Below are 26440 nucleotides of genomic sequence, written 5' to 3' on the forward strand. Positions count from 1 at the left end.
ACAACAACAATACATTCTAATTCTCCAAAAGCCCTTAGCCTTCTTACAGTATTTTCTTTTCTATTGTCAGGCTACCATGACCTTCTTTGATACCACGCCGACAGGCCGTATTCTTAATCGCTTCTCTTCAGATCTGTACTGTGTGGATGATAGTCTTCCTTTCATTCTCAACATCTTCCTGGCCAACATCTTTGGACTGCTGGGCATACTGGTGATGATAACCTATGGGTTGCCTTGGATTGGGCTAGTCCTATTGCCCTTGGTGGCCATCTACTACTCCATCCAGCTTTATTATCGACGTACCTCTCGTGAACTCAAGCGTCTTTACAGTCTCACCTTGTCGCCTATTTATACTCATTTTTCAGAGACCTTGACAGGCCTCAGCACTATCCGGGCAACCAGGGTGACTGGCAGGTGAGCTGTTCTCTTCAGCTGGTAGAAGTGTAAATTGAGAGCTCACTGAGAGCTGTTTTAACAATTGGTAAGAACCACATGAGAAATTCTTCCTAATGTTAATCTTTGGGCTGAACCCAGTCTAGGTTTGAAACAGAGAATCTAGAACGACTGGAATTGAACCAGCGCTGCCGTTTTGCCAGCAACACGGCAATGCAATGGCTAGATATTCGGCTGCAGATGATTGGCGTTGCTGTGGTTACTGCCATTGCAGGAATTGCCATCATCCAACATCAGAGGAAACTGGGTAATCCAGGTGAGCTATGGAATTATTATGGACTCTGCAGAATGCACCATCGTCTATGCCATCCTTGCCCACTGAGTCTTCTTTCTTTAGCTCAGAATATTGTTCCTTTCATTGGTATTAGATATGGATTCTGGATTTTTCTCCTTTCTCTGAAGAAAGAATAATAGTACCAAGAATGCTGAAAAAGAAATGAAAAGCATCTTTTGCTCGTACAATCAGCATGCACTTTATGTGTGGGCAGGCAGGTGGCTTTTCTGTTCCTTTTCACTTAAAGGAAGAGAAAAATAATACTGCAGCCAAATGAAGTCCAGGTGAGAACAGGTGAAGTGCAGTGAAATACTGGAACCTTTTTTTCAACGTGACAGGCTTCTCTTTCTAATCATCTCTATAAAGTTAGACCGATTGTCTGATGCCCAGGGTACTTTTCAGATGTGCAGCCTCCAATAAGGAAATCCCATATTACAACCGTAATGGAGCTGTAAGTCATGACAGTCATCAAGTGGGTCACCATATGACCAGACCCATTTTTATGACCTTAAGGTAAAGGTTCCCCCACACATGCGTGCTAGCCGTTTCTGACTCTAGAGGCCGGTGCTCATCTCCGTTTCAAAGCCGAAGAGCCAGCGCTTGCCCAAGGACGTCTCCGTGGTCATGTGGCCGGCATGACTAGACGCCAAAGGCGCACGGAACGCTGTTACCTTCCCACCATAGTGGTCCCTATTTTTCTACTTGCATTTTTACGTGCTTTCAAACTGCTAGGTTGGCGGAAGGTGGGACGAGTAACAGGCGCTCACTCTGTTATGCGGCACTCGGGATTCGACCCACCAAACTGCCGACCTTCTGATCGACAAGCTCAGCGTCCTAACCCACTGAGCCACCACGTCCCTTACAAACAGAATAATGATCAGCGTTTTTGATTTAGAATATTAGGAACCCTGTCTGGAAATACTCCTCTCTGAAGATACTTTAAAAGGCATTTAAGGTAGATGAATCAGGATGCTTTTTCAAGCAGTGAGCATGTATCCAAAAGGAAAGATCAGATTCTGGATCACTATTTCTAAATAATAATAATAATAATTGTGATACTAGTGTCAGAACCACTTCAGCAGTTCCAAGGAAAACTTTTCTATACACGTTGGCATCTTTCTGTCCTTCACCTCACCTTGGGAGATGAATTACTTACTACCTCTCACCACAACTAGTTCTCTGGTTCTTTATCTGAGATGGTAGCTTTCTGTTTTGTTTTATTTTGCCTTTTTTGCCTCTCCAGGTCTTGTGGGTTTGGCTCTTTCCTATGCTCTATCTGTTATAAACTTGCTGTCAGGACTCATCACCAGCTTCACTCAGACAGAGACCATGATGGTGAGCGTGGAACGGACTGAAGAATATGCAACAGAAATTCCCATAGAATCTCAGGAGGAACTGCTTCCGGTAAGGTTGCTTTGTTTTGCAGCTCTAAGAGTGATTTGTTTATGTAGGTGTAGAATATTTGATTTCATATAATTCAAATGTAGTGATTGCTTTGGTCTGTCTTTGCTTTTATGGTGTCCTTGAAAAAGCAGCTGGTATTCTTGAAGGACCATAAAGACAAGGTGAAGGTGAACTCAAATCTCCAGTATCTTTTCCATTCTTCCAAAGTCACTTTGGTTTAATAAGCATAATTTGAAGTCACAGGAGGGGCAAGGGAGGGTTAAAACAGCCACACTGAAGAGAGAAGGATTTCAATTAATCTCTTCATACAGATTTCCTAGGTTCTGCCGAGTATCTTGCATGAAGGATGAGTCTTGGCAAATTGCTGAACAGCCCAGAAAAGTTCCATTCTAGGAATGAAGCTCACACTAGGAATGAAGCCAATGCCATCATCTTGAAGACTGCAACAAGAGCAGAAGCTCAGTAGAAAAGTAGTTGGTGCCAAGAGGGCTGGGGAGCCCAGTCATCTCCCATCAGATTATCACATCTAGAGTGGGAAGAGCTCAAAATAACATTTGCAGTAATTCATTACTACATGGTATTCCATGATTTGATTTGCTGCATTTCTGTATAATATAATTACATATTAAGTAATTGATCAGAAAAAAATGCACCATGGTTGCTCATTTCTAACATTGTTTTTTCTTCCTTCAAGGTTGCCCCAAACTGGCCAGTTAAAGGGCAAATTGAATTCCAACAAGTAATATTAGCCTATCGGCCAGAATTACCCAATGCCCTGGATGGTGTTACCTTCACTATCTATCCTGGGGAAAAAATAGGGATAGTTGGACGTACGGGCTCTGGAAAATCCACTCTCTTCCTGGCCCTTTTCCGCATGGTGGAGCTGAGAGATGGACACATCCTCCTAGACAGTATTGACCACTGCTCTGTAAGCTTAAAGGAGCTAAGGTGAGTCATTTTCAACAACAGTGGCTCAAGGTCCTTCAGCTGTTGGTACCGTGATTCTCAAGCTTAATCATGCGTAAACTTTGCTGTGACAGATTAAACCATTTAAATCTGCCTCAGTGTGTGAATGGTGATGCCAGTGTTCCTCAAACTCTTTTGCATCCATTTGAGAAGTCAATTTAAATGAGATAGCAAAAGCATTATTTAATGTATCAGTTGTGTGCTTGCTATTATTTCCTGCTGTCTTCTTTTTAGATCTAGATTGGCCATAATTCCCCAGGACCCTTTTTTGTTCAGTGGGACACTCCGTGAGAATCTAGATCCACAGCAGCATCACACAGATGATGACTTGCACCAAGTTTTGGAGCAATGCCACTTGCACACATTACTTGCAGAGATGGGTGAGTCGTGCTTGGGAGAGAATGCCCTGGAGCAAAGGGCATCAAAAGCGTAATAAACCATCCTTCATAATTTGAGGTGTTGGAAAACTGATCAGAGTAAGTAAAAAAGAAAATACTAATACCCACAGGGTTGGAGATTCTCAGGCTGCCATAGAATGATACATTTGGGGCTTAAGAAGGTTAATTTTCTTCAGAAAAATGTATCAAGATGGTGTTGGATGGAGCCAAAATTTAATTTAATTTAATTTAATAATATTTCTATACCGCCCTTCTCCCGAAGGACTCAGGTCCGAGGCCAGATCTTCCTACTTCTTCACCCTTCCCTCTTTTCCTCTTGCTCCCTCACTTTCCATAGTAGGCAAGCAGAGGGACAGGTTGTTCTTCACAAACTTGTTATCGTGTCACAAATGGGGACTATTTTCTTTTGCCCCTCATGTCCAGAAAACTGATCATTCGGGAAGAGCTACTTGTTCAACTATCTCCACTTTTGTTTTATCATTTTTTTTCTCTCCGGATCTCTCTCACCTTTGCATAAAAGACTTGGTACTACAGTCTGCTGGTAAAAGATTTAACAAAAGATGCCAAGAATCTTGACAGGAGACTCCTACTTTGGGGGTGGGGGTGGGGGTGGGTATTTTTGAAATGTTTAAAAAGCAATAGATAAAAACCCAACATGACTGCAATACGATATGGCTGACTGCAAAATGTTTGGATGCTTTCTGTGTGTGTACCTAATACTCTTTAGTATTTTTTCCCTTTGTATATATGATTTATTTGCATTTGTGTATGTGTGTTCTCTGTAAGCTTGTGTTTGCTTAGTGAAAATGCATGCAGACTCTCTGGTTACTGTATTTTTTCCTATTTTTAGGTATTTTCTCTGTACTGTAGGGCATGGTTTTCCTTTCTCCCTATTTCGTGCCTGAAGGGGTGAACAATTTTCCTTATCAACTGGGGGGAGAATCCAACTCCCCTCCCCCATGAAATAATTGAGCTTCATTTACGTTAGAGAGCTATGGGGGGGGGGGGTAACCAGATAGGTAGATAGAAGAGTGGCCTGCATCACAACTCCAATTCAGAAGAGATGTTCTAAAAGGGAGGTTGTAGTAAAAGAATCTTTTCACTGAGCACACATTGTCAGCACTAGTTGCTGCAAATCAAGTTTTCTCTCTCTCTCGAACGTCTGGTGCAAATGAACTAGTACAAAAAAAATTAATCTCACATTTGTTTCTTCATGCAGGTGGGCTGAATTGTGAGCTGAGCGAGAGAGGAAAAAGCCTCTCAGTAGGACAGAGACAGCTGGTTTGTTTAGCAAGGGCCCTCTTGACTAAGGCCAAGGTGAGTCGTGGTTGGGTTTTTATTCTTTGTTTTTTTTATACATCCTGCCATACTTGGAAGATGTCAGAACCATTATCTAGGAGCTGGAAAAGCTAAAGCAAGTTTGGAGCATCTGTCCTACAGAGGAGAAAGGCTAGGTTGTTCTGGGCTTTTAATTAGGAAAAATCATAATTAAGGGCATTATGTAGGCTTACAAAACTATATATATAGAGAGAGAACTGGGTAGAAAAGAATGTATTGTTTTCTTGTAACTCAAGATTAGCTACCTACAAGATTCAAGATACAGAACATAACTTTCTTTACTCTGTAATTAATGTAATTTGTTGCTACAAAATGTAAATCCTCTTCACGGGTAGCAAATCCATGATACCTAAATGGAATTTCCACAGAGAGAAGTGGCCTGGGTTGAAATCAAGAGCAAAACCAAGAGGACTATTAGTCTTCATGGTTTGAGATTTTCCAGAAGCACCTTACTGTCCACATTTGGACTTTGTGGATCTTTGCTTTGTATGCCAAAAGGTTTTTATTCCCCAGAAATGGCATAACTGTTTTTTCTTGTTTTGGAAGGATGCTTTCTACTTTGTCTCAATAATAGATTCTGTGCATTGATGAAGCCACAGCAAGTATTGATCAGAAAACAGACAGACTCATCCAGCAGACCATTCACCAGCGATTTGCAGATAAAACTGTTTTAACTATTGCCCACAGGTAATGTTGTGTTTCTTGTTTAGCCTCTGCTCTTCAGTTTCTATGACTGAAAAAAAAAATCTAACTTCTTATACATTGCTGCTAGCGACGGACCAAAAATCATGGGTTATGCCGAGTATCTTGAAAGATGTTTCTACACAAATATTTCAACTATTCACCATGACATTGACACACCCAGGCCAACTGCTTGATGCTGCTTTCCCTCAACATTCAAGTTTTTCCTTGCCAGCATTTCTTTTGAGTGCTTCTACCCGATCCTAATATCTCTTGATTGGGGAAAGTGATTTCCAAATCAAGCTGCACTAAAGCTTGTCTTAGGATGGATTTGGGCAGCCACAGATACTAAGAGGAAATTTAGTTTTCTGTTTTTAAAGCTGTTTGAAATTGGCACATGTGAACATTTTCACATTTTTCAAACGTTTTAAACTGGGTCTTCACATATCTGCATCTGCAGATAAGACTCAAAGCAATACACACAGCAATAGTTTATAACCATCGGTTACAGCGCTATTATGTTTTCTTAAAACACGAGTAATCTCCCTAAAACCACCTCATTTTTTCCCCTCACATTCTATTGAATAAGTGCTCACATTTGAAAAACACGAACAGTGCGATTTATTTATTTATTTATTTATTTATTTATTTATTTTAATTCCATTTATATCCCGCCCTTCTCCGAAGACTCAGGGCGGCTTACAAGCTTAGCAGTAGCCTTCATTCTATGTATATGCCTGCTTGTTAGGGCTTTCACACACACCCCAAGCGGCATTATTACAAAATCAGCTTAATTGCCCCCAACAATCTGGGTCCTCATTTTACCTACCTCGGAAGGATGGAAGGCTGAGTCAACCTTGAGCCTGGTGGGACTCGAACCTGCACTAATTGCAGGCAGCTGATGTTAATTAAGGAGGCATTAGCCCACTGCTCCACCAAGGCTCAGCATATGCCCAATGAGCAGCAGTTGTGTTTTAAATAAATACTACCTCCTGCTTCATACCTGAAAACGGTACTAGTGCAGATCCTGCTCCAGAGTACACATGTGAAAAAGATTTCACACTGAGGATCATTTTACTGCCAATGATGATGATGATGTTTTCCATTCAGTCAAATCCGACTCTTGGCGATTCTATGGGCCAGGTCTCTCCAATCTTGTACTATTTTGAGTTTTTTTTCTAAGCTCTGGCTGATGTCAGCTTTGATGGTGTCCAGTCACCACGTTCTTTGACGGCTGGGTTTCCTTTTGCCACCAACTCTTCCAAACAGAATTGCTTTCTCCAATGAATTCCCCATGACATAGCCAAAGTTAAGTGAGACGCAGTTTCATGATTTCGCCTTCTAGTGACATGCCCCGGAGTCACGCGCTCCAGTTACTGCCAATAATGTAATGCTTTTATGCAGATTTGGTGGCTACATGGGAATAGAACTGGCCTGTAGAAGCCATTGCTTTAATATAGGAGGGCTCTTCTTTGTCTTTAAAATCTTTTCAATAATGTCATCTTTAACAAATAAAAACATAGGCAAAAACTGTATTTCACATGAACAGCAAAAAAAAACAAAAAAAACAACCCACTGGTTAAGCCTATTTCCAGAATATATCATTTGAGCCTTATAATGACCTTATTTTTTTAAAAAAATGTGGTCACCTCATCCAGTGTCTGGAAAATCTATTAAGCGAGCACCAAATGCTTATCTAAGGTATTCTTACGCTATGCCTATGCTATTGTGTTTATTTCCACTAGGTTGAACACTATCTTGGACTCAGATCGAGTGTTGGTGATGCATGCTGGGCGGGTGGCAGAGCTCGATTCGCCTGCTGTACTCAGTCAGAAACAGGACTCTTTGTTCCAGCACCTTCTACACTGTGGATACCAATAACCTTCCTGTGGACATTCTCAGACTTGAATTGATTGCATCTCATGAATGCAAGCTATCTCATCTGCAATATGGGCCTCATCCACAGGTCAATCTCACTTCCTTTTTGCTCATTTCATTTCCACTCAGTTGTCATGACAGTAAGTCCCACTCAGCAAGATTTTTCTTTGAAAGTTGGGTATTGTCCAACTACCCTAATGCAATCAGCAAAAATGATTCTAAGCAATTTAAGTTTTCCTATCCCAGGTACTGTATGCTGCTTCATACTCAAATTAGGTCAGATGCACAACTTTTACAACTTTTCTTCTGCTATCCTGCATTTCACCTCTGGGAATACACACACACACACATATAAATACATATACATACACACACACACACACATACAGATAACCTTTTCTTATAATTAAAAAAATAAACAATTCTCATTTTTTTTACTAGTAAAGCTTGCTTTTATTTTTAAATTTCACTAATAGCACATGACGTGTTTGTACTGACAAGATTCTCAAGACATTCACATAATAGATATGCTGTGATTCAATCTCTAGAAGACCGACTGTCTTTTCTAGGAATCCAGTGGGGTCATCCAGAAGATAATATTGGGATGTGCACTGTTAATCCTATATATTTGTCTTTTAGGAAAAAGGGACTTTGGTCTCTGGAAATACACATTAAGATGCAGATAAGAAAGAGTAATTAGAATCAAGCATGCCACTGTTACAGTCTGATAAAAACAGAAGAAAATTATAGGTAACCTAAACTACAAAATTAAAGCTAACTTCCTGTGTACTACATTTAGTTATTTCTGGAGAAAGATTAAACTAATCTGGATGATCAAAGATGGTCATTCTTGCACAAAACAGAAATGGCATTCATGCTTGACTTATGACAAACTTACAAGCAATCTGATGGTCCATATATCATTTTAAGTAAAGTGGTTTGATAGCTTTTGATTGTGATCTGAACAAAATTTTTCATGATTGGCTTCTTTAACCTGTAGATTGACCAATTTAAAAATTATCTGTTGTGAGTTTGTTGGCAGAATAACAAAAATTTAAGGTCAGGTACAGCACCTAGTAACTGCAGGTAGTCTTCATTTGCCAAGTATAGTTGGGACTAACTCCATCGCTAAGCATCGTGATCATGAAGTGAAATGTTATGTGGCTGTCCTGGACTTATATCAGTTCCAGTGCAATCATTAAGTGAATTGCTGCAGATTGATGAAATGTCATATGATTGCAACTTGTGACTTCTTGCCTACTTCCCCATTGACTTTGCTTGTTGGAAGCCAGCCATGCGTTCACAAATGGCGATCACTTGACCATGAGATGTTGTGACCATTGTAAATGCATGCCAGTTATGAAGGGTCTGAGTATTGTTCACATGACAATAGCGATGCAGCAATGGCCACAGATTCAAGGACTGATTGTAAACTTATTTTTTTCAGCACGGTCGTTATATCAAATAGTGGCTAAGGGAGGCAGTCAGTAAATGAGGATTATTCTATAGGTGCAATATATGCTTTCTATCATAATGTGCTTTAAGTACATTTTTGCTTTCAAATCCAAAGTGCCATATAGCCCTAACGTACACTATTTCTGCAATAAATTGCTTATGTTCTAGGGCAGGGGTGTCAAACTCAATTTCATTGAGGGCTGCATCAGCATTGCCGTTACCCTCAGGGGGCCAGGTGGGTGTGGCCTGGGTGGGTGTGGCCTATTGGGTGGGCATGGCTAAAGTGTGTATGGCCTACTGGGTGGGCATGGCCAGCTCTACATCGTTCGCATCAAGGGTGCCTATGGGGGCCTGGGCAGGAGTGGGACAGATCTGAGGGTCTGTGGCAGGAGGAGGGTCTCTGGGCCAGGGCCAAGGTAGTGGGGGCCGTTCCCTCACTGTTTCCAGGATGGCTTCACGGGCCGCATGAAACCACTTCGCGGGCCGGATCTGGCCCCCGGGCCTTGTGTTTGACGTGTCTGTTCTAGGGGGTTCGTATCATGTCAAGCTCAAGAGACATTTGTTTACACTGCAGTTAAATCACTAGTTCACAACTTCTGTAGAAGATACATTCCTGTTTTTGTCAACATTGTTATAAATACAATTTTTTTATTTATAAGTAAAATAAGGAGAAATATTTAAATACAGCCCAGTATAGACTGAGGTTGCTGTGAGTCACCAAATGCTGATTTATTGCTACTGAAGGAGATTAAAATGAGACAAAACAGGCAGATGAAATATAATCTCTCATTTTGACATGTCACTTGTAGGTTAAGAATCGATTTTACATATTCCCAGGATTATAAGAAACTGATAGATAAATCTAAGATTTTATTGTAGTTTTAATTGCCTGTCTCAATCCAAAAGAATTCCTGTTTTAACCAAATTATTTAGTGTAAAGCTTAAAAAAAAATCAATATTAATGTGTAATTCACTGAAATATTTACACTTGCAAACTGAAGTTTGGAAATGGTTGTTTCTAGACAAATTTATGAGAGCTTTAGAGCATATAACTCATGTTCAATTCTTAACAATTCTGCAGAGATCTCTAGAGATATTAAACACTATTACATTAAGATTGGACTAATGCCCAAAGTTACTATTCTATGCATACTTGCCTCAGAAAAAGATTATAGGCACCCTAACAATCTGGCTCATGTTAACATGCAAACCCAAACATAGCTCTAATCTATTTGTTTTTTACAAGATGCAGTAATCTACAAAAATTGCTATGTAAAACTTCTTCTCAGGCCCAATGAAGCATTCAGTTGAAGAATGTCTGTGGAAATTCTCAATCATCCAGGTCACCGTTGTCCCAAACGTGCTTTTCAAAAGAGCAGCCGGACTTTCTTGGTTTCTTCCTTGAAGATGTTTCATTTCTCATCCAAGAAGCTTCTTCAGTTGAAGTAGCAGCTAGGGTTAAAAGTACAATTGATTTAACACAGAGGTCCCCAAACCTTTGGATACCATGGACTGGTTCCGTGGAGAAAGGTTTTTCCATGGACCGGAGAGTTCATGGTTTTGTGTGATGCCTGCATCCCACGGACGGGGCTTTGCTTGTTTGTGTGGACCGGTTATTGGCATGCCACAGACCAGTACTGGTCCACGGACCGGGAGTTGGGGACCCCTGATCTAATAGAAGTAAAAAAAAAAGAATTTGAACTGCTGCCTTTCATAAGAGAATTGGTAATGCTACAAAATATATTACAGGAACCTATTTGGTAATATCTATAGTAGCAAATGGGACGCAGTGGCTTAGTGGGTTAGGACGCTGAACTTGTTGATCAGAAGGTCAGCAGTTCGGCGGGTCGAATCCCGAGTGCCGTGTAACAGAGTGAGTGCCTGTTACTCGTCCCAGCTTCTGCCAACCTAGCAGTTCGAAAGCACGTAAAAACGCAAGTAGAAAAATAGGGACCACTATGGTGGGAAGGTAACAGCGTTCCGTGCGCCTTTGGCGTCTAGTCATGCCGCCAACATGACCATGGAGACATCCTCGGACAAGCGCTGGCTCTTTGGCTTTGAAACGGAGATGAGCACCACCCCCTAGAGTTGGAAACGACTAGCACGCATGTGCGGGGGAACCTTTACCTTTACCTTTTATATTAGCAAACAGAATTATATTTGTTAAAATAATTTCTGCTTCTTCTCAACTGAATGTGAATTGAATCTATGTAAATTTCAGGGACATCAAGAAACCATATCCTAGCTTTGATCATTTTAGGTGTGCTCATATTCATCATCAGACATTATTTCCCATCAGATCCTTTATCTTTAAAGTACAAAGGAATATAATTTGACAACTAGTTGAAGTAGTTCATTTATATATTTAAGGCTTAGATGTACAGCCATCTGAATCAGCTGACTAATTTCAAGAATACAAAGATACATGAAATCCAAAATCTGTAAATAATTCTTTTCGTAATTCATTTTCCGGCAGCACTCGCTCCTGCAGAGGTTACTAAAGGCCATGATTCTCAAACTATGGTCCATAGAGATCCACCAGGTATTCTATAGCTTTGGCTGACCACAGCCCAATTACTACCTTAGCCTTCAGGAGCCTCCTTACTATCTCAGCCATCTTCCAATCTTCATCACCAATCAGCTGCTTGTTTGCTCATGACTTCACTCCTGCATCTCTTTCCCTGCCATTGATTTCCTTTGATGTCATATAGCTTTCCTGGATAATGTGTCATGGCCCTATCGGATTCCAGTTCACAGGAGGAGGAGTTGGAATCAGGACTGTCTGACAGGGATGGCATGTCTCCCTTGAAATGTTTGGAGAGGCCAAGGGCTGAGAACGATGCTGTCCCAGCCCCCTCAGGCATTGGGGGAAGTGATTGACCAGAGGGCTGCCTGTCCTCACAGACATGGGGGAGGATCAGCTACAGACAGCAGATCCCCTTTGATGAGGAACAGCTGCCTCCACCACTCAATCCAAAGGCACAGAGTAGAGGAGAGGCAAGTAGAGCATGAGAGGCTGCTCAGGAGAATGTCACCCTGCCCTCCTCCCAAGGAACACCTGGCATGGGTTGACTTAAGGAACAGCTCGGGGAATCTATCTTTGTCAGGAACAATTGTTTGCTTTGTCTTACACTCCCTGTTTTGGAAAAACTCAGCCTTGACTCTTGTTTCTGCCTGTGCCTTGCCTTGCCTTTGGCCTCGTGGACTTGCCTTTGGCCTCATGGACTTGTCTGACCCTGTGGAACTGCCTTGCCATTTGGGCCTTGACTCTTGATCTTGCCTCGTGAGCTTGTGTCTTCTCTTTGGACTTCCTCTCTGCCTTTGCAAAATGGTTTAGGATGTTTACTGGCTTGTATTTATGGGACTGAGGATGGTGTCCTTCAGGGAAATGTGAGGTGGAGCCTTATGGGTTGTTGTAGGGCCATTTGTTGTGGCAGTTAACTCTATTGAAGCATGTCTCTGCCTAGGCAACCTGTTTCATAACAATGCTGTATGACTTGCATTTCCGTCCAAAGATCCTTCTCAGTGGAGAATGGTGACACTTGATGATCAGATGTTGCTTGATGCTTTCAGATTGGTTTACAGCATGACTTAGTGGTGGTGTTTACTTCATGTTAAAAAAGATCAAAGATTATTTTTAGGAATGCAGTGAGATGTCCAAATATTAGTTAAAAACATAATTTCTGTATTTGTATACTACAAAGGTTCAGTCTGGTTTCTTTCAACAAAATACACTTCCATTTATTAACTTCCATTAAAAAATCCAAGAACATACATTGGATTAATGAACAGATAGGAATTAGTTACTAATACTTTTTATCCACATGTAAATGTACATATTTTTGTCTTGATCTGCAAACTGTATTACATGACATTTCAGTGTGAAATCGCAGTGTCATTCAGTTGGCAAGAAAAAATACTACCAATTTCAAATACAGAGCTCCAACTTTGTGTTTTCACAAGATGGTAGAGGATGTGGTAGGCTTATCCAGCTATAAAACATATTTCGCTTAGTCGGAAAATTAACTTTTTTCTGTTTCCAACTGATTCAGAGTCTGAACACTTTAAACATTTTTAATAAATGAGTTACATCTGGAGTTTGAAAAAAATAATTTAATCAAGATTTTGGAGTAATTTTATTAAAAATTTTAAGAAGGAAAATAAAAGTAATGTAAATGTAAAAAAGAAGAGAAAGAAATCAAAGAGAAAAGTGAAAGTGCAAGAAAGGCGGGGAAAGGAAAAATAGAAAGGAAAAAGATACAAAGTAGCTTCTGATCTTTTTTACAGCAGTTACAGATGACATTGATGTCCATGACTTATCACATTCCTTTAACAATTTAGTTATGACAGCCTTGAAAAAAGAATGATTTACTACCAGTCCTTACACTTGCAAGCTTTGTACCACCCACACAATCATGTGACCACAATTCAGACGCTTAGCAACTGGCTCACCTTTATGACCAAGGGCAGCATCCTATGATCACATGATTGTGGTTTCCGACCTTCCCAGTTGATTTCTGCCCTCTCAGAAAGTTCCATCATCTTTATCAAATATTCCTCCAGTGTGGGTAATGCAGAATCTTTCTATTTTTGTGCGTGCAATAACCTTGCTGCAGTTATCAAGTACAAAAACAAATTTCTGAGACTTTTTTGCAATTCCAAAAGAAAAGTCTTAATTTTCTAGCTTTTACATATCCACCAAGCATGATACAATTCTTCTTGTTCACATGTCCAGTATTTGAATTGGAAGTGCTTTCATACATTCCAGACAATTTCTCCAGTGACATATACTTACGAAACATGATTGTATAAAAATTGTCTTTAAGATTATAACATAGTGTAAATTTCAGTCCTTTCAACCACACATTTACCCATTGTTTCATCTGTTTATTGTAACCAAAATTTTAGTCCACTTTATCAAACATTTCAGAAATTGTTTTTAAATTCACATTTCAATAAATGTTTATTCATTTTAGCAATTAACATGTTCATCATTTGTGCATAATTCTATTTCAAATTCAGCCTTACGATGTTCAAAACTACAATTTCTTTTATCTACTTTAAAACTTTCTGGTAATTGTAAATAAGAAAACCACTGTCCCTCTGCCACTAGTTTTTTTTATTTTACATTCTTCCTAACACAATACTAACATCTCACAATAAGTTAGCCAAATTTGTTCGCCTATTATTTCTTGTCTATAAAATGCTTGTTATAAGAGCCAGAAAGATGTTTTCAAGCACAACCTGAATTTATATCTCTTCCATGCTCAATATAGCACAAATAACAGTTATTTTAAAAAATTAATTATCTTCAACTTCATTGTACCACAAATATCCCTGCCACCTTGATCTCATGCCATATCCTTTTAACTCAAAAGCCTTCTATTTCTCAAGAACATCTACTCTTTGATCCAAACCAAACAGCAAGAGATGTTTCTTTCAAGAGTGTGGTCTCCTCTGACACTTTCATGTGAATCTTCCAATTCTTCTCTGAATTTTTCTATAAATTTCCACACCACCAGAACAGAATTCAACTGAAAACTGCTTTTTAAAAGTAAAAAAAAGCATATCTTCCAATTTGTTCCATCAAAATGGGATCCTGCTTTAATCTCCGTCAAAAAAAATACTCCTTTCTCTTATGATAGTAATTTAAGAGCAATTATATCTATATTGCCAATACTTAATGCAAAACCTAATCATTTTTTTCTTCCTGACAAAGTGCATGAAAGCATCCCGTACAACAGGGGTGTCAAATTTGCAACATCACCTGATGTGTCGTGATGTAGCGTGACTTTTCTTCCATTGCCAGCAATGGGGTGAGTGCGGTTTCGCTATGATTCATCCGGCCTGTGGGCTGGCAGTTTGACACCCCTGCTAACATTTGTTCTTGCAAATATAGAATTTATTCTATACACTTTTATCAATTTATGCCTCTGTATACGCCTCTGCCCAATACAAAAAAATTGCCAGGACTTTAATAATCTTTTCTCTGATATCCTCACTAGAATCATATGACCTTGCTCTAAGTCAGGGGTGTCAAACTGCCAGCCTGCGGGCTGGACGCATCATCCGGAAGCCGCGCCCACATTGCCGGCAATGGCAAAACCATCCCGATAAGTTGTGCAACGTCACGTTACATCGCAAGTTTGACATGTCTACTCCAAGTCATAAAAAAATTCTTATCCTCTCAATCAAATATAGCCAGATTATCTAATTCTCTTTCCAACTCTTTCTAACTGTCAGGAACTTCTCTCCCTCTCTCTAAAATTTCTACTTTGTCATCAATTTGTTTTTATCTCTCCAGAGGCTTGTTACAGCACTTTCCATCATCTTGGCTTCTTCTTTCATCTCCTCTTTCCTCTTTACAAGTTTTTCATCCATTTTTTTCTTAAGAGCTTTCAATTTAGTATCAAATGATTGTATCTTATTTGCCCATTTGCTGACACTATTTCTGAAGCAAACCTGATGAAATTCCTTTTTCTGCAGGTTGTTCTAGTGATCTCATCTCTTCTCCTCCATTCTTGTTGCTTTTTCTTGTGGTTGTCATTATATTACAATCCAAAAATGAAAGTGTCTCAAAACAAGGGAAAATTAAAGGCAAGCTTCCCTATTTTTTGTCTTTCTGTGCTTTTGTCCCTAATAGCACTAATTATATTCAACATCACAGTCAACATCTCCATATTTACAGTCAGTGTCATAGTCTGGCTTATTATCTTATCTTTTGTTTTGTTTAGTCCACAAGTTGTATGCATTCTTTAATAATAAAAAAAAATATTCCCACTAGTTGTTTTGGCTAATTTAATTCTAGTTTATTTAAAAGCACTTTTGCCAAAAAAATGATCTTTCAAAATAACCATTCCCTTTATCACTTTTAAAACTTCTTACATTGACTTGTTAAGCTTTCTGTCAGGTTTTTGAGTTTTTAAGAACCATTTTATTTTGTTATAATCCAGAAAAAGTAGTAACTCACTAAGTGAAATCTTATCCCGTCACCTAGAAAATTTGTCTTTAGCTCTAAGTTTACTGAAACCAAAAATAATTAAGACATGAGGTTCAGCAGAATGTGTGTCCATAAAGGAAATATTGATGGTTGTAAGCTTGATGGAAATCCCTCAACCCTCTGCTGCTCAGCTCATAAACCAACTAAAGAAATCCCAGTTCCTGCAGTTTACTTAAAAAGAACAGCTGTCCAAAGTGCAAATGAGTGATTTCACAATTATTTTTTTCCAGAGAGACTTCACTGACTAGAATTCACAATCCGGCCTCCAATCTCACCACAGTGTTATAAGTTATTGCCAGGAAATCTCACTAAAATAATCAGGATTTTTATTTTTATTTTTTTGAAATGAAAGTTTGCTGCACTTATATAATTTTGCCAGCAGGGATTTTTTTTACCCCTTGCTTGGACATTTTCAGTTTAGTTGAGATGAACAAACATGAAAAGCTATTTAATTAGAACTATATCCCCCTACTGCAGTTCCTATATTGTAAGTACTTCTCAAGTACATTCTAATCCATGGAATGCAGGAACCACATAATCTTTAAAAAAATGAAAAGAGATTAGTTCTGTTGAGTTTCTTGATTCTTCAATGAAGATCATAGTGCTCACTTGTTCCCATCTGAATCCTTAAGATATTCTTTAGTTTTATTTTAATGTTATTTTCTTCTCCCATATCATTATTTTTTATTTCTCATTTTAAATTGTTTCTAAAGTGAATAAGGATAGCTTCACTTTTATGTTCAGTTCAGATGATGGCCTGTTTTTTCTGACAAAGAAACATTCCACTACTATACTTTGCCAAGTCAGTATCGGAATGGTCAATAACAGACGGTACATAGGAATGTAAAAGTACATTATATTCGTCAAAAGAAACTGATACGTTTGAGGCATTTGCTAACAAGCAGTAATTATTTTCAATATGTGTTTACCATACTTAATAGTAGATCTTAACCCACCTTATCACTCCTCTGTTCAGATTATGTATGTGGCTATTTTCCTATCTTCCTTTTTAAAATCCTTTTTATTTCTTAAAATGTTCACTGTAGTCTTTACATTACATTCAAGGAAAACATAAGCTCTGTGACGTTTTGTTTTCCAAATGCCCAAATACCCAAATGTCTACAGGAAGATTAAATATTTAGTTGAACTTAAAATTGTGAGGTACATTTCAGCAAAGCCATAACTAATAAAATGCTAAAATACAGAGAAGATCTGTTTCATTTACTAAACTTTTCTGAAGGCATCCAGTGGTGGAGACCTATGTTTGTAAATGTCAGGAGGAAAAACTTTTTTAAAAAAAAACTTTTTTCTGACCAGGAAGGAATAAATATGGCGCCATGACTTCTTTCTTAGGCTATCAAGCCATATAATGTACTCACAGAAGCATGTGACATCAGAATATTCTTTTAAAATATTCTTTAAAAATCCATTCTTTTAAAGTGAAATAACATAGATAATAGGAAGCATCATAGGGTGACATTATCTAGGGGAAAAAATCTGAGTGATGCTGTTACTTTCTCATAACAAACACATTAAGTGTACTGTTATCATTTTGTATGCACATAAACCCTCTCCTGAAGTTTTGAGGGCTGTGGCAACCCATTAACAAAAATTAATCAAGTGTCCTCAAAACTGCAACCTGAAAATTAGATTGCAATAACCTTTCAATTATCTCCAATTTAAGGAAACTTTCAGCTATTCAGAAAACATAGAACTTTATTACCTCCTTTGAGGAAATGCCATTGATAATATATATTATACTGATATTTAATGAGCCAAGAGACAAAATTTCTTAACTTTTTTTTTTACTTTTCTTGAAACAAAACAAATCTGAATAAAATATAGTGCTTGAAATCATGACAGAATAAAAAAATTCTCAAGAATTGTAGTCTTCATCTCAAAATCTTACCACAGCTTCTAAAAGCTAGAGTCAGGTCAGGTATGGAACAGTCTTTAGGTTTTTCCTTCTGCTGTATTCTGTCCTTACTCCAGGTAAACAATCACTTCCTTATGACTAAACAAAAAGATATTTATGTAAGAGAAAATCCTCTATAAAATTTTATTACAAAATATCTTAACAATTATGTATCACAAATTAATGACCACAAAAATAAATGTTTTTGTTTTCATCAATAATTTTCTAAAGTTTTGTTTATCCCTATTTGTTCCAACAGAATCCTTTTCAAGCATCACTGTGTCAGAATCCATTTATATCACATTCATAAATGTATGTTTAAAACATTATCTCCCCCCCCCCATTCTGCCATCTCCTGAGGAAGGAGGAGCGGATGTGGATTCAGCCTGCCTTAGGTTATTTCAAAGACCAAGGGAAACCTTTTGAACTGGGGGAAACAAAAGGGAGCTTTAGGGAAGAAGGCATCTGGCCTGTGTCTCCATTTGAATCTGTAAAGGAAGAAGGCAATAACTGTAAAAGATCCGAAGTTCCCTTTTTCCCACAAAGGGATGACATGAAGTAATGATGGGGGGCTGACCAAATGGGGTTGAGGGAAGGGGGGTTGAACTGCGAACTCATTATAAAGTTTCAATCTGTAAAACAATACCAGGTCCTGTCTTGTATTTCCACAACCAAAAATGTCCTAGTAAAAATTCCTTTTGAACTAGAACTGACTCCAAGAGTTTTTGTTTTCCTAAGACGTGGATTGGGGTGGGTCCTGACACACTGTTTGTTTTCTTCTAGAGCAGGGGTGTTAAACTGCTGGCCCGCGGGCCGGATGCGCCATGGTGAAACTGTGCCCACCCCATTGCCGGCAATGGAAAAAAAGTCACGATACATCACGCCACGTCACGTGACGTTGCGAGTTTGACACTCGTGTTCTAGAGAAAGGACATTATTAAAAAGTTTCATCTTATCTAAAGAACTGTTCTTTCTTTCGATATCAGTGAAGTTCTGATGAAAACTGACGAGACCACTTTTAACAAAGCTAGGAGAAAAGAGAAATAGGCTAGCACTGCTATCTAATAATTCTATTTGGTGCTTATCTCTTGAGTGATTACCTATGGGACAAGGGTGTCAAACCCAATTGCATTGTAGGCCATATTGTGACATATAGGGATTTGCTTTGCCCTTAGGGGGCCGTGTGGGCGTGGACAGACGGGGCCAGATCTGGCCCGCAGGCTGCATGGTTCATCTGCTTGCTATGGGATTTTATATATATAATAAAATTAGGACAAGGAAAACCAAAACCTATATATATAATTGCTCTCTGGATAATTGTATTTTTGATTAATAAGCTCAGATATGAACAAGTCTTTGGTATGCACGTTCTTCATGTAAGCAAACTCATAACACAAAATGTGTGCCTTTGGCGTCTAGTCATGCCGGCCACATGACCACAGAGACGTCCTCGGACAAGCACTGGCTCTTCGGCTTTGAAATGGAGATGAGCACCGGCCCCTAGAGTTGGAAACGACTAGCACGCATGTGCGGGGGAACCTTTACCTTAGATGGACATTTAATCCAAAATGGGAAACTATGGGCAACCTCCATCATCTATTTGTATTAGAGATTTTGCCCTGTCTACCTCCTTCTTCTGTAGTTCACTGAATTCCTCCTGCCAAATGAAGCAAATTTTGGCAAGTGTGCAAGGGTTCATCATTTCCATTGTGATCTTCATTCCCAAGTAAAATTCAATTTCACCCCCTTCGAAATAAGCACAGGTATCAAATGAATCTGAAACTTACAGTTTCAGGTTTTTGTTTATTTTGAAGTTGTGAGCTAGTTTTTTTTTAATTCCATTTATATCCCGCCCTTCTCCGAAGACTCAGGGCGGCTTACAAGCTTAGCAGTAGCCTTCGTTCTATGTATATGCCTGCTTATTAGGGCTTTCACACATTTGAGACATAAGGAAAGCTATCAAGGGAATTGCAGGCATGCTAATTTATTTGCAGAAATGTGTGAAGGGAGAATAAAAGATCACAAGTGAAAGGAAATCTCTTTTTCGTATTTCAACTTACTAAGCCATAATTATTATTATTATTATTATTATTTATTAAATTTATATACCGCCCTTCTCCCAAGGGACTCAGGGCGGTGAACAGGGCACATATAAATAACAAATACAAAAATTAAAAAGAGAATTAAATAATCGCCCAATAAAACAATACAGTATAAAAACCCATTAAAAACCCTAAAATCCCCCCATCAGGCCAGGCCAGCTTGTTCGAATAAGTGGGTCTTCAGACCGCGTCGGAAGGAGCGAAGGTCCGGTGGCTGGCTCAGGAATTCTGGGAGTTGAAGTCCACAAGTCGTAAAAGAGCCAAGGTTGCCTACCCCTGCTATAGTGGATTGACAAGAATATCCTTCCTACTATTTTCTTTTAAATTCGATAATTCTTTCCCTGTTTCTTCTAGTAATATTTCTGTCTCAAATCATTTGCAAATGAACATTCATGCCAAAAAAAGCAGAACAAATTCAGAGCAAATGTACAGATTTTCACTTCAAGCTTATTCAGTTTATGACACCAAAGCTTTTCCTCTGAGATTGTTAACTGTATCAACATCGAGAAACATACCTTGATTGAGTCAAAAGTTTTCTCTTCACTTTGGGGATTATTTTGTAGGTTGTTTTCTGATGAATCTTCATTTTCTGAAGATAATTTCTGGGATTTTTCAGAAGCATCTGTCTCCCGGATATCAGCTACTGTATTAAGTTCGTCCTGTTTCTCCTTTATAGCTTTAATATTCATTTCCAGTTGAGCAACCTCTGTTTCAATGTTTTCTTTCAATCTGCTCAGTTCCACAAGCAAAGGGTCTTCCTTTTCTCGTTTCTTTAACAGCATCATCACTAAATTGAAGTGTGGAGCAAGTTGCAAAAGAAAATCATTTTAATACATGCATTATTAAGGTAATTAAGTTTTAATTTTCTTAGGTCCAAGATGCTGGGTACGTATTAACAGTAATGTTGTCTACAGTGATGCAGGCATATATAATCCACTCTTTAGGATACAGAAAGTCCTAAGTTTATGACTGTTGCTCAGCAACTGTTCAAAGCTACGATAGCTCCTCAGAGTTGTGGCTGTCACAGCATTCCAATGGCCACTTGACTGCAATCTGGGTGCTCAGCACCCAGCTCACAATTACAACATCACAGCAAGTCACAGTCATGTGACTGTGATTTCCCCCATTCCCTGCCAGCTTCCCGCAAGTGAAGCCAATGAGAAAATTGCAATCACATGATGACACACATAGTCCTTGTATGATGGCAGCCCAAACTACTGAAATTGCCATTGCTAAGTGATGCAGTCATGTAACTTTGTGTTCTACGACAGTCTTGTGGCAATAGAGTTCCTGGTCCTAATTGCTATTCTAATCTGAAGACTTTCTGTAGTACTATGAGATGTCTTCAGAATGATATAAATATAATTACACTTTCCAAGGGATTATGTAATATTCAGCACCACTACTGAGTACTTCAGGACAAAAAAAAAAATACAAAATAAGAGGAAGTGATACCTTGCTGTTCGGAAAGCCTATCTAATTCAATCCTCTGATAAAAGAGTTTCTTCTGTTGTGATAGTTTTGCACTTGTCAACGCTTCTCTTTCGTTTATTACCTGGAAAAATTGAAAAGGAATAAGCACGTTAAAGCATGCCATTTAATTGACCAAAGTAAAAGCAACTCTATAAGGATCGTTATGGTAAATTTCCAATGCGTCCCTGAATCCACAGTATTTTTACATTATTTTATATATGCCAATTGATATTTAATGCAATTTATTCTTATGTAATTCTTATATGGTATGTTCATTTTTCCATTAAAATATCTTGTCTTCTTACTTTATTAAATTCACCTGAAAGGATTATTAACTTTGGAAATTTCCCGAAATTCTTTAATACATAACAAGGAAAGAGGAGACAAACAAGCTTACAAAATGGAAGTGTACGTAATTGTACTGGAGTCATTATACTGAAGCACATGTCACAAGCCTGGACTATATTCTTAATTTGCAATTTCTTTAGGACACAATTTTAGACACTCAGGACAGTGAATTTTCCTTTGGAAGCTAGAGTCTGAAATCTACCGCTAGATGACAAATCTGTGGTGTTGAATTTGTGCTGTAAATCCTTGACATCAACAAAGGGGCAGGGCAGAGGTTGTACAGAAAGATGATGAAAGGAGATAGGCATTTGAAGAATCCAACTCTTCTCAAATCAGTAAACAATGACATAAATTTTTGCCATCCTTCAAGTACTTGCAACATTTAGGCTGACTAAGGAGGAGATCTAAATTTATTATTTCACATTGTCAAAAATATTCCAGACAGAGTACCAAATACTTCTGCTCACAAATGGGATTATCAGTACACTATAGTGCAGGGGTAGACAACCACTCTTTTACGACATGTGGACTTCAACTCCCAGAATTCCTGAGCCAGTCCACAAGTCGTAAAAGAGCCAAGGTTGCCTACTCCTGCTATAGTGGATTGGCAAGAATATCCTTCCTAATATTTTCTTCTAAATTCGATAATTCTTTCCCTGTTTCTTCTAGTAATATTTCTGTCTCAAATGTCTGTCTTCATTTGCAAATGAACATTCATGCCAAAAAAAGCAGAACAAATTCAGAGCAAATGTACAGATTTTCACTTCAAGCTTATTCATTTAGTTTATTTCACAAGATTGATAGATTTCAGGTCCAGAATCCTAAAATGGAACTGAAATGAAATGAACTGAAATGGAACTAAGGCTATAATGAGATTTAAACAGACTATAAAATATCAAGTCCAAAGATCAGTAAACTCATTAAAAAATTTGAACTGGAGAACAATAGCAACATTCCAAATCTATCTATAAATTTTGCATAAGCCCCTGACTTCTGTTGCCAAAGGCTCCTGCAGAATATTATTTTATTTGGTATATATTAAAAGACTTAATTACTTGGATGAGGAAATCAATGCAGGCAGAAATAAGTGTTAGATCAAATGGTTCAGTGAGGGAAAAATTATTTGATCTCCTGCTGATTTTGTATGTTTGCCCACTGACAAAGAAATGGATCAGTCTAGATTTCAGGTTAGACATCATGGTGTCATGGGCGCAGGAAAATGGGGCTCCATTTTCCATGTCCGATTTCGCCCTACTAGGGACCCTAAAAAGGGTCTAAAGTCGCCACAGAGAGGCGACGAAGGAGGGGACCTTGTCAATCGCGGAGGAGCTGTGGCCCTTCTGTTTGAGCCGAGGAAGCCCTCCAAACCGGCAGGGGAAAAACTGGTAGCATTTATGCAGCCAGTCAGAAGCTACTGACAACCAAAGATTAGTTAATTAGCAACTAATTAGCAACTTCTGAACAACGTGGATGGAACTGGATGACAACTTAATCCTCTCTTTACAATTTTAAACCTCTTCCTGGAAAAAAGAATTCCCAAAGCAAAGAATGCCTCCAGATGATAGAGAGAAGGGGAGTTTCTGCCCTGTTCCCTCAGGAAAAGAGAAGTGGCAAATAACTTTCCTTGAGGGGGAAATAGAGAAAACTATAAGATTAATTTGGAATTAATACAGAGATATAGCTTTGACAAATTTGGGAAGTAAAAGTACTTTTAAGACTTTCTTTTTGAAAAGATATTTGGAAAGTTGGTGAAATACGTTTGGACTTAAAAGCTGGAAAATGGATATTATCAACATCTAGTGGTGAGCTTTGGCATTACAATTTATTATTCTTAAAGGAAATTTGGCATGAAGCCCGGACATAGATAAGGTTCTTTGTTGTTCCTGGAAACTTTCACTTTTGCAGACTGCAGCTGGGAAAAAGGAAAAAAAAATCCTTAGGCTGTTTATCTGTATGAAGGAGACAACAAACCATTTTGAATTGGCCTGCCTGGATTACAAATATTGACTCACTCTTAGTTTCAAGAATTATCAAGAAATATTAAGAAACAGTGGAACAGTTGCTTCTGGGCTATTTCTCTTTGGAAGAAACATGGATAATCAACAAGAAAATGTAAATGAACTTCAGAAAGAAATCCTCTCCACGTTGAAATCAATTCAAGAGACAATTGTTTTAAATTATGGGACGAGACTAAAATAATTTAAATAACATAAATGAACAACTTTCTAACTTAAACTTACAAGCAGAAAACATTCAGAAAATGACTACAAAGAATGAACTAGCAATTCAGAAAACAGAAAAAAAAATAGAGGAAACTGATACAAAAACGGAGGATTTGAAAGAAAAAACCAACAGGTACAGATAAACAAAAATTTGGAAGACTCAGATATAATACCGGAAATGGAAGAGACATTTTACTTTTCAAGATTTCAAAACATACTTGAGGACAAGGAAGAAGAATTGATAGAATGGATGATAGAGCTGTTAAGAGAAATGCTGAAAACTGGGGAACAAGAAATTAAGAGAGAAACTGAAAGAGAAAGAAAATGGAGGCTGTTTAATGAATATAAATGGATTAAGCAGTTTTTTTACAAAAATACCTTAATTAAATTGTCTTTTTTATTCCAAACTATATATACAGAAACAGAGGAAGAAACACTTGGTGATCTAAATGCACTGACTTGGAAAGTTATTTGCCAAAGGAAGAAAGTTCAAGTAAGACTGAAGAAAATAGAGGTCCTGACTAATTAGATGAGGTATTATACTATCTAATTGATGTTTGAATATGAATAAAAGAATAGACAATTGTTAGAAATAAAAAGACCATTATAAATTAGAAGGATATGATTTGTAACTAGGATAACATAATTTTCCATAAGATAGAAATATGAAAATACTAAGAGGGTCGGTATAAGGGAAGCTGTTAGTTACCCAAATGTAACTATGAGAAAAATGATAATTGATAGTTATTTTGAATATTGATGGAAAATTAAAATTGAAAAAAAAGAAAAAACAGGATACGGATTGAATAAGGGAACTTTGATTGCAAATACATCTGAGATACATTTTGGTTAGAGAAGATATTATAAACTGATATTATTGATATTATGTATTAACACTCCCCTTCATGGATTACTGCCTTGTCGTGGCGAAGGGGCTTGCGTAATTCAATGAAGCTATGAGCTATGCCGTGCAGGGCCACCCAAGACGGACAGGTCATAGCAGAGAGTTCTGACAAAACGTGATCCACTGGAGAAGGAAATGGCAACCCACTCCAGTATCTTTGCCATGAAAACCCTATGGACAGTACCAAAAGGCAAAACGATATGACGCTGGAAGATGAGCCCCTCAGGTCGGAAGGCGTCCAATATGCTACTGGGGAAGAGCAGAGGGCTAGTACTAGTAGCGCCAGAAAGAATGAAGCGACTGGGCCAAAGCCGAAAGGACGCTCAGCTGTGGATGTGTCTGGTGGTGAAAGGAAAGTCCGATGCTGTAAAGATTTTTTCTCCATAGGAACCTGGAATGTAAGATCCATGAATCAAGGAAAACTGGACGTGGTCAAACAAGAGATGACAAGACTGAACATTGACATCTTAGGTATCAGCGAACTAAAATGGACAGGAATGGGTGAATTTAATTCAGATGACCATCAGGTATACTACTGTGGGCAAGAATCCTTCAGAAGAAATGGAGTAGCCTTCATAGTCAATAAAAGAGTAGGAAAAGCAATACTGGGATACAATCCTCAAAATGACAGAATGATCTCAGTTCGAATCCAAGGCCAACCATTCAATATCACAGTAGTCCAAGTCTATGCCCCAACCACCAGTGCTGAAGAGGATGAAATTGACCAGTTCTATGAAGCACTACAGCACCTTATAGAACTAACACCAAAAAATGATGTTCTTATCATCATGGGGGATTGGAATGCTAAAGTAGGAAGCCAAAAGATAACTGGAATAACAGGCAAGTTTGGCCTTGGAGTGCAAAATGAAGCAGGGCACAGGCTGATAGAATTCTGTCAAGAGAATACGATGGTCATAGCAAACACTCTTTTCCAACAACCCAAGAGACGGCTCTACACATGGACATCACCAGATGGTCAACACAGAAATCAGATTGACTATATGCTCTGCAGCCAAAGATGCAGAAGCTCTATACAGTCAGTAAAAACAAGACCAGGAGCTGACTGTGGCTCAGACCATGAGCTTCTCCTTGCAAAGTTTAGGCTTAAACTGAAGAAAGTAGGGAAAAGCACTAGGCCAGTCAGGTATGAATTAAATCATATCCCTGTTGAATATACAGTAGAGGTGACAAATAGATTTAAGGAATTAGATCTGATAGACAGAGTGCCTGAAGAACTATGGACAGAGGTTCGTGACATTGTACAACAGGTAGCAACCAAAACCATCCCAAAGAAAAAGAAATGCAAGAAAGCAAAATGGCTGTCTGAGGAAGCTTTGCAAATAGCTGAGGAAAGGAGGGAAGCGAAAGGCAAGGGAGAAAAAGAAAGATACACCCAATTGAATGCAGAATTCCAGAGAATAGCTAGAAGAGATAAGAATGCCTTCTTAAATGAACAGTGCAAAGAAATAGAAGAAAACAATAGAATAGGGAGGACCAGAGATCTTTTCAAGAAAATTGGAGAAATGAAGGGAACGTTTAATGCAAAAATGGGCATGATAAAGGACCAAAATGGCAGGGACCTAACAGAGGCAGAAGAGATTAAGAAGAGGTGGCAAAATTACACAGAAG

General features: G+C 38.5%; 2 protein-coding genes across 11 annotated transcripts in view; one reads left to right on the forward strand and one right to left on the reverse strand.

The window, feature by feature from the left end:
- The window catches only part of ABCC10 (ATP binding cassette subfamily C member 10), a 33749-nt gene extending 24738 nt beyond the window's left edge, over positions 1-9011 (forward strand). For 3 of the 4 annotated variants that reach the window (XM_083349124.1, XM_083349125.1, XM_083349126.1), the window contains exons 15-22: positions 71-414; positions 540-709; positions 1971-2131; positions 2826-3079; positions 3332-3477; positions 4715-4812; positions 5408-5520; positions 7260-9011. In XM_083349124.1, coding sequence (XP_083205250.1) covers positions 71-414; positions 540-709; positions 1971-2131; positions 2826-3079; positions 3332-3477; positions 4715-4812; positions 5408-5520; positions 7260-7395 — 1422 coding nt within the window. In that variant the 3' untranslated portion in view covers positions 7396-9011. Of the gene's footprint in view, positions 1-70; positions 415-539; positions 710-1970; positions 2132-2825; positions 3080-3331; positions 3574-4714; positions 4813-5407; positions 5521-7259 lie in introns of those variants that run through there. The other variant, XR_014490786.1, reaches the window with a different exon arrangement.
- The window catches only part of LOC310632140 (zinc finger protein 318-like), a 63164-nt gene that overhangs the window by 14375 nt on the left and 22349 nt on the right, over positions 1-26440 (reverse strand). For 2 of the 7 annotated variants that reach the window (XR_014490787.1, XR_014490788.1), the window contains exons 6-8: positions 21320-21419; positions 20380-20651; positions 17757-17861 (exon numbers count right to left, since the gene is read on the reverse strand). Coding sequence is in view for 2 of the 7 variants with exons in the window: in XM_083349130.1 (XP_083205256.1) it covers positions 17856-17861; positions 20380-20651; positions 21320-21419 (378 nt within the window). In the remaining 5 variants the exon portion in view is untranslated. The other 5 variants (XM_083349130.1, XM_083349129.1, XR_014490789.1 and 2 more) reach the window with 4 other exon arrangements.

This window comes from Vipera ursinii (genome assembly GCF_947247035.1).
Source record: "Vipera ursinii genome assembly, chromosome: 1".
Lineage (NCBI taxonomy): Eukaryota > Metazoa > Chordata > Lepidosauria > Squamata > Viperidae > Vipera > Vipera ursinii.